General features: G+C 54.8%; 1 protein-coding gene across 1 annotated transcript in view; it reads right to left on the bottom strand.

Moving 5' to 3' along the window:
* LOC307237693 (disabled homolog 1-like) overlaps positions 1-5,199 on the bottom strand; it is a gene marked incomplete at both ends in the record, with an annotated part of 24,375 nt that extends 19,176 nt beyond the window's left edge. Inside the window, one exon of the mRNA XM_080010456.1 lies at positions 5,130-5,199. Coding sequence (XP_079866582.1) covers positions 5,130-5,199 — 70 coding nt within the window. The remainder of the gene's footprint in view (positions 1-5,129) is intronic.
* Positions 5,200-9,005: the final 3,806 nt, after the last annotated feature.

Genomic DNA, 9,005 nt, shown 5'->3' with positions numbered 1-9,005 from the left:
AGGCGCTTGAATGGAGGCTATTGAGAGGGATCATCGCGGTCCAGCGCTCGCCCACAATCCTCTGAGCCCCTCCCAGGATGATGAATGCAAGGTGGTGGGTTAGGAGGAGGTCGCTGCACGGGCGGGGGGAAAAGGAGTGTGTGTGTGTGTGTGTGTGTGCGTGCGTGCCTTTTTATTTCCCGTCAATCTCAGCATATTACCCGCCGCGACCTTGGCACTGACATTTTCCTCATTCTGCTCCTCCGGTGTCGGTCGCCGGCTGCCGCATTGATTACACCGGCGCGTCGCACGCACGCCCGCCTTCCGCCCGCCTTCCGCCTGCCTTCTGCCCTCGCCTCACTTCGACGATATCGCCGTCGCCCCGTAACCCGCGAGGGGGCTTGGGCAAGACCCCCCTCCACTCCCGCACGAGGAGATAGCAGTATTTAAAAAATAAAAAAAATAAAAAATAAAATAAAATCAAGGTCACCGGCACCTTGGAGAATTCGACACTATTCCGGGCTCTCTTCACGCTCCATTCTAGGTCAGGGGCCCGCGTGACGGCGTGCTGCACATCTAAGTGGCTGGCTAATCCGCACACGGGAGGAGGACAAGCTTGAATATCCAGAACAGGAAGCGGAGTAAGACCACATTACACCAAATGAGCTTATTCCACCCGGAAACACACGGAAATTGTCGTCCCCACCGCATCTGCCCTAGAACAAATGCAATTCATACCATTCCGCCTGCATATTTCGGTGAAAATGTCGGCACTTCTGAGCGGGGAGTCGATAAGAAGAAGGAGAACAAAAAAAGGAAAGGGACGGGAGCAAATGATGTGACCCGTGCGAACGCCGCCGCCCAAAAAAAAAAAAAAAGGCCCCTCGGTTCAAACGCGGGCCCTTCTCTCGGTCATGTTCGCCGTCTCACTAATTCATAAAGGCACAATCCTCCAAAGGGGGGAAGAGGGTGCACCGGCGTTAAAATCATTAAAGTCTCTAAGTAACTGAATATCAAATCTGGGTCTATTTCAGACAAAAAAAATTTATGCCGGGGAATAATGAGCCGCACGCGGTACACCGTTTCAATCACTTTGCACACGCCACGCAGCGTATTGTCATTGAGGGGAACAATGGACGCCTCCCGGGTTCAAAGTCCTTCCCTTTTTTGTGTTTTTTTTTTTTTTTTTCCCGAAAGACTTTCGGCGAGGGCAGCCGCTCCGGAAAACCGCCGCAGGTCGCACAGCGAATGGAGATGAAGGGATTTCGACATTTACACGGCCCCCGTCGTGGTCGCAGCCCCTTCTCGTACATTGTTCTACGTGCCGGCGCGGCTTCCCCGACTCGTGTGCTCGGCGGCGGAATGTAAAATGCATGCTGCTCCAATTGCATTTTAAATACCATCAGTCCGACTCCAGTGCCTCTCCATCTCACGAGCGCCGCCAGATGTTCTTTGCCATTTGTCCCTTTACTTACACGGGGTGCCGTCCCCTCCCGTCTCTCTCATAATAACACTTCAGGAGAGATTTAGAGATTTACTCTCCAATCCCCAAAATGTGGGCCCTCGCATACCCAATGAGGGCGTTGATACAGTGGCACGACGTCTTGCGCTACGTGCTCGGGGTTCAGATCGCGGTGAGCGAATGCGTCGTGTTTGGGAAGCGAGAGCGCTGCAGGGCTCGCTGTTCCGTGGTGTTTGGAGGGGGGAGAGAGAGAGAGAGAGAGAGGGGGAGAGAGAGAGGGAGAGAGAGGGAGAGAGAGAGAGAGAGCGAAAGGAACGGAGAGAAAGAGAGAGCGATGACACATTCCCTGGTGCTTCCTGGATGTTGCGATTACCCAAGGTTGAGTGGCCCTCGCAGTGTTCCTGGCCTCGCGGCTCGACGGCGATAATCCGTCTGACGGCGGGGCCGCTATAAAAACTGCTCCGGCGGCCGTGGCTCTGCTTCACGCGTCCAACATTTCGGCGGGACGGGCGGGAGGAGGGGACTCCCGAAATAAAACGCTCCGGTCCCCACCTGGGCCACGGGCCCCGGACCAGAAGTCTGGAGAGGACAATTAACGCCGCCCCGCTCTGCAGTGTTCAGAGGCTCGTCTGATCAGAGCGCAGCGCTCTCCTCCTCCCCGAACGTAGAATGGGGACAGGGAAGGGACAGATGGCAACAGATGGAGAGTCAGAAGTGCCCCTCCAGATACGAGGATTTGGCAACGAGACTTCATCTTTTTTTTTTTTTTCTTTTTTTTTTGTTTGTTCGGGAGTCAGAATCCGTGACAGCTCAACCTCTGAACCCGTTAAGCGCGGACCCATTTCCCATTTGTCATGTCGGCCGACGGCCCCTCCCCGGCGGTCGCCTCCCAAGTTTGAGCTAATAACTCTGATGTAATTAGAAGTAAAAATCCGGCGCCGACCCTTCACCTGTCCGTCTGTCCGTCTTCCCCGTCGATCTGTCTGCGTCCCTTAAAAAAAAACAAAAAAAAAAAAAACTCAGCTCCCCCCCCCCTTCGGCGTCTGCCAGCGCTAGTGGGGCTGATGAGTTGAAGGAGGGAAGAACAGGAAGAAAAGGGAGAACCCCGGCGTCGTAAATCTGTCCCGGCCATCTGCCTCGCCCGTGTGCGGGAACCAGCGATGAAAAGAAAAAAAATATATATAATAATCCACATTCGAGGGCCCGCGCGGATGCACAAACTCAGAACCCCCCGTCGCGTCGCTCCCGCCACCGGCCAAGCGACCGGCGGTGAGATGGACGTCTTGGTTAAGTGATAGGTCGTTAAACACCGGTTGTTCGGCTAATTGGGGAACGTCCCGCACCGCACGCCGATCCATGCGTAGGATGGAACATTGACTCGGGGCTGAGTAACCTGCAGCTATTGATGTTCGCGTGGCCGTGATTGCAAGATCAGTCTGTACGCAGCGATCGATGACGCTATCTCTGCGGTGAATGACAACTAGGGTGTGTGTGTGTGTGCGTGCGTGCGTGTCTGTGTGCGCGTGCGTGTGTGTGTGTATTACTAACCACTCCATTTTCGATAGTAGATTGAATGCTTGTTACTGAGTAAGATCATAGTCACCCTCATGTGTCAAAGGCCTGAAATATCCATTCATTCACCAATCTTGCGACAGGGACATATATAACACCAAAATGGCCAACTAGTCCGTGTGTTTCAGAGGAAGGCTGCGTGCAGGTACAGCCTTGGAATTTGCACTTTACCGTGCTCTTCCACGGCGGTACATACCGTGCGAGCGTTGCTTAGGGATCTGAAGAAGGAGCCGTCGCCCTCCTTCCTTTTCCTCCCCGTGTCATTCTTTCTGTCGCCACCTCCTTGTCTTTCTACATATCTCTCTCTCTCTCCCTCTCCCTCTCCCCTCCCCCTCTCCCCCTCTCTCTCTCCCCCTCTTCCTTTTCTCCCACTGTCTCCGTTTTCTTTTTTTTTTTTTTTTTTTTTTTTTTTCAAATGAATCACTTTTTTTTCGCACACAGATTACAGTGGGAGAGCAACAGTTGCTATGGAGATGGAGTAAAGTCATGCATGTAAAGCAATTCCATCGATGGGCAGAGTGCAGCTTTCGGCTGTATCAGACAGACTTTCGCTGCAGCAAGGTCCGTGTCCCCCCCACCCCCCACCCAGCCACCCACCACCCCCCACACACCCCCACCCCGCGGCGCGCGCCCGGGCGTTCTTACGGAATCACGACACGATCCGGCGCACGCACGTTTGTGTGAAAGTCTAATGTCGGGCGAGCCCGCGTGTCCTTGCTTCGGCTGAAAGGGCTGGAGAGGGCAGAGCACGGAGCCTCTCTGCATTCACATTATCGTCGAGCCACTTTGAACCTCTCCCATCAACACCCGCGGCGCTTTGTCTAGATGTATGCCATCAGCACGCTCCTTGAGACGGTCCTTCACCTGGCCCCAGCCGGCGCTCTGCCGCCGGCTGTGTTACATGACACGGCGCATCCATCTTGATGTGGCCCCATTTCCATTTATATGGACCTAAATAGCATCTTTGGAGATTGCGACGACGGTCCCTGCAGCACATGTGATTAACATGGTAAAGTCAGGGGCTGATAGCCTGCGCTGATAGCCCCCTCTGGTGAGTTGCACGGCCACGTGTAATAGCCCCCACCCCCCCCCCCCCCAACCCCCTCCCCCTCCACTTAACTCAAATCGATGGGCCCTCCTCCAGCCCGGCCATTTATCTGAGCGATCCGACGGAGGCGGAGAAGCCACAGAGGACCTTCCCCACCGACCCGATCCATCCAGCCCACAAGGAGCCGGAGCGGCTTTAGTCACCGACGGGGAACGGAGGGGCGGGAGGAGAGGGAGGGCGGCTCAGAGCGAAGGAGAGAAAGAGAGAGAGAGAGAGCAAGAGAGAGAGAGAGAGAGAGAGAGGAAGAGGGAAGGGGCAGCCGTAGGAGACCATCCTTCACTCTCCCTCTTCCCTGCCGCCTACTCCCGCCTTTTATCTCCCCCTCTTTCTCCCTCCCTCCTTTAGTCCTCTGAGCCAATTCAATTCCATTTCAATCTCCCGGCAATCGTTCTGAGCCTGCCTCGGCCTATTACGTCACTTTGCGATGTTCATCAAAGCGACAGGCGGTGAATGAGCCCCTCCGTGACACCTAAATCACGGCGCAAGAGGACCCCCCCCGGGGGCGCCGCGCGGCACGGCCGTCGCTGCGTCTGGATCCCGGGGACGGGGAACAGCTCCTCTCGGCGTTGGGCCGGCGACATTCATCCCCGTCGGAACGTGACTGCCGCGCTCTGCCGTCGTCTGCCAAACGTGCACTATGAGCCCGCCCCGCTCAGTCCTCTCATCCTTGTCCTCGTTTTCGTTTGCCCTCAGGTGCCCCTGCCGCGCCTCTCCTCCGTGTGCGGATTGTGTAACGCCGTAGTGCCTCGCTTTGCATTCACTTCGGAGTCTACAGCATTTTTCCAGCACTCCTGTCGCACTTGAGTGTCTCCGGCTGATGCCGTATTGTTTTCTCCCGCGCGCCGGCAATTTATGTCACATCTGCCTGGAAAAAGCTTTTAACATTATATAACCGCTCCTCACATCAGTCGACGAACAACAAAACGCCATCAAAGGGGCGCTGATCGGACGTGACGGTAAGAAACACCCGGCGGCGCCCTGAGGTGGGATGGAAACCCCCCGCCTTACCTTTGACCCTCCTGGACTCCCTTCTCTGGCTGGTTTTGACACCCGGCTGGAGTTCGGCCTCCGCTGACATCCTCCTCCCGAGTCTTGCTCACAGCAGATCCACCATGGGGTTGGCAGCGTGCTAGCTAATCCTCCGACCCTCCGGTCGCCCCCGCTCGCGTCCCGCTCCGCTCGCGTCCCGCTCGCCTAGCAGCGTTGCTCCAGAGTGGAGAGGATCTCACCCAAATCCATGGTGAAAGGGTTAGGGGGCGGGGGGCGACGTCGCAGGTAAAAAAATATATATAAATCCCCCGGTATCAGCGCCGGTCCATGGCGGGCGCCGTGCAACGTTCGAGACGCCCAGCGACGAGGTGGGACGAGGGCCTGCGGAGTGGGGCTTCAGATCAGGTCGGGCATTCTTCCTCGAGTGTTCCCTCAGCTCTCAGTGAAGGTCAAGCATCGCGCCGTCCGCCGTCGAGGGGTTTCGAGCCGCCGCGCCGACGGCAATCCCCCCCCCCCTGCCGGGAGAGGACTATGTGCGATGAAGGGTTGCTCTCCGGAGCATGTCGCGGGGCAGGCGGCCCTCTCTGGCGGGGTCCTTCAGATGCCGCCAGGCAGCGCGTCGCAGTCGCTGCAAGGGGCAGAAAAAGAAAAAAAAAAGAAAAGAAAAGAAAAAGAGACAGGGTTGGCGGTTGATGCCGAAGTGGGGGCGATAATTAATTAACGTGAGGAACACACCCCCTCCGATCACTCATCGGAACATTAATTCAACTCCGGGAATGACAGCCACCAATTTACAAAGCCAACAAAGTGGCGATTATCTTTTCCGGATCGTCAAGCCCCTGATCCCACGGCAACAAACACGCCCACTCATGTACAGATCGCGAAAGCCAGACGCCAAAAACATTTATGTATGAGAAAAAGGAAAAGAAAAAGAAAATTAAAATGAAGGAAAAGAAACAAAAAACAACGCTGGAATCAAACGCGACGATCTCCCGACGGGGTGGGACGCTTTGCACTCTGTGAGGTTTTGCAAAATGAGAAAAAAATAAAAATAAAAAAGTCGGCGAAATAAATTATCTTTTATTCTTAGAAAATCAAGTTCACAAAATGTGTCTTCTTCAAGACACATTTTTTTTTATTATTTTATTTTTTTTTTTTTTAGGAGCTGGTTATGAGCAAATATATAAACAGCATGGCAAACTCTTTTTTCGGAAGCTGGCAACATCCCCCGCCCGGGCCGCCGGCGTGAAAGGAGAGGAAGTAGCAGAGGCCGTTGAAAGACAGACTGTTGGGAGGCAAACATGGGGCGAGACTCCTGGCACGGCGCTCGATCCGCTGGAACCCCCACATTGTGCTTTAATGCCCTTGAATCATCCAGCGCCGACGCCGGGCCGGTGCCAAAAGCTGGCACCGCGGCTGGCAAGCCCTCAGTTGGCATGGCGATGGGCCATTGTTTGGAGGAGGAGGCCTTCAACCCACGCTCGGCGAGAAAGCGCCGAGCACAAAAAAAAGTCGTGTGTGACATTGTATGACATTGTCAGTGTGCGTGCGTGTGCGCGTGCGTGTGCGCGTGCGCGGGCGAGTTTTGAGAAAAGAGATACAAATACACGCACCAGCGAATGCATCTGTGTGTTAACACGCGTATCTGCTGGGAATACAGCTTCATGGAGATGACTCCGTGCTCGCGTGTGCGCCTTTGATTCGGCGACGGGAGGAGACAGGTCTGTGCAGGGGGAAGGAAAGTGCAGTCGGTCCATAGCAGCGTCTCCCTCCCCCTCCCCCTCGCCCTCCTCCCTCCCTCCCTCTCTCTCCCTCTCTCCAGACGAGTCTACATCCCCGTCCTGTTATTCCACGGGATCGCGATGTTGACGCGCATTTTCGTCTCCCCCGAACAACAGGTTACTGCGACGGCCCCGTCATTACCGGTTTCGCTCGGCCCTCGCGGGAGGGGGTGGGGTGACTCAAGTGGTCCAGGCAGACCGGACTCCATCTCGTTACGAGCGCGTCCGGGGAACGAGGGAGGCCTCCGAGGGGGCCCGGCGGCCGCTGGGGGAGGTGTTTCCACGCGCCGCCAGGAGCCTTATCGCGATGCCGCGTTCATCGGCGAGGGAGGAAGATACGCCTTGCTGTATCGGACCGGAGCGCAATTTCATACGATGTACGGCTGCTTTTCAAAAAAAAAAAAAAAAAAAAAAAACACGCTACCGTATCTAGGTCACGCCAGGCTCCCCCCGATCTGCTCGGCTTTAACGGCTCCCGGTGTCTCCCGTGATCTGGGTCAGAGCTAACGAGCGTCACTCATTCCTCTTGCGTGAGCGTAAAAGAAGTGTGTCAAAAAAAAAAAAAAAGCGCCTCTGACGGAAAACACAGACCATAATTCACTCATTTGTTTGTCGTTTCTTCAGTTTTGCCTCGCTCTGACCTGCGGTGCCGAAAAATAAAAAAGAAAAGTTAATCGTCCGTCTTTAATTCTCCTCCGCCGAGGCGGGGCGGTTTCCCCGCTCTCCCTCCCTGCTCCCGGCCCGTCCGCCATCGCTGTTTTAATTTGTCGTCCCGGTTCCCTCAAAGGGCGACGAGGGGGTTAACTCTTTTCGGGAAAAGAATCCTCTTCTTCTTCTCCTTCTTCCTCTTCTTCAACGCCCCGGCCACATCAATCACGGGGCGCCGCCATTGATTTTATTTTATTTTTTTCGGGAGTGCAGTCGGGAGTGTGTACCCTGGGACGACGCGCCGGTTCCACGCGCCTCATCGTGCAGCATGAACGCCACACCACCACATGCGAGCTGAATCCTCAATGTATACAGTTGGGTATTTCTTTTTTTTTTTCTCTCTCTCTCGTTTCCATTTAATTCAATATGTAGGATATCTCTCCATCTTCCTTGGTGGAGCCCAAATCCAGATTGGAGCGTCAGTAATCTACCAGACATATTGTAGTCAGTAGTATAGTATTATAGTACTCATGTCATGTCCCATAGTAGATAATACCATTCTCTATAATTGACTTTTTTTTTTTGTCTTGGACAGACTATTCTGACAGCTTTTATTCTCGCAAGGATTGGGTTTCGTTGAAATCCTAATTAGGTCAGTTAATAGTCGTCTTTAAGGACTTAGGTCTAGATGCTAGAAGACTAGAGGCCATCTAGCCACGCAAGCAGCTCCTATGGATATACATGATCCATTATGAGGGATTAGCTTTTCAATCATGCTAACCATCTCACGCGGAACCATAATAAGCCTTTTTAAATACGGAAATTCACGAGTTTCTCATTAGATTCTGAGTCCCGGTAAGAAAGGTTTCTCCCCCCCCGGGAACGCTGTTTAATAGACCCGCACGATCAACCCTCGTATCGGGGGGAGGGGGGGCCGGAGCCGCCGTGCATGCCCGCCGGCTGGAGTCAAAAGAGGGTTGAGCGGTCATCTTTCACTGGACGCGGGCAATTACACCTCCATTCGCCGCGCTCCAGACGGACACGACGGAGCGTGTTCTCCGAGCGCCCCCCGGGGAACGGGAGGGTCCGGGCCCGCGTCCGCCTCGGCCTCGGCCTCCTCCGCCCCGGAGCCGAGGCCCGCACCGCCTCTGGGGCCGCTGGGACGGCGGGTCCGACAGACCGGCCTTGGCACCCTCACGCACGCACGCACTGTGCACGCACACACACACACACACACACACACACACACACACACACACACACACACACACACACACTCAAGCCCCCGCAGTTGTTCCCCGTCTCGCCTACGACGGAAAATTTTCTCATCTAGTGCATTAACCTTTCCACACAACCGGCTGTTATCAAATTCCCCCCATCATCAATAGACAATAGAATAGGTCTTGTGGGCGGGGCCCGTCGCTCTAATAACTCCACAATTTGAGATTGGGTTAATTTGCTTTTG

This window comes from Zeus faber (assembly GCF_960531495.2).
Source record: "Zeus faber genome assembly, chromosome: 12".
Classification (NCBI taxonomy): domain Eukaryota; kingdom Metazoa; phylum Chordata; class Actinopteri; order Zeiformes; family Zeidae; genus Zeus; species Zeus faber.
This window is presented reverse-complemented; position numbering and strand designations above follow the sequence as displayed.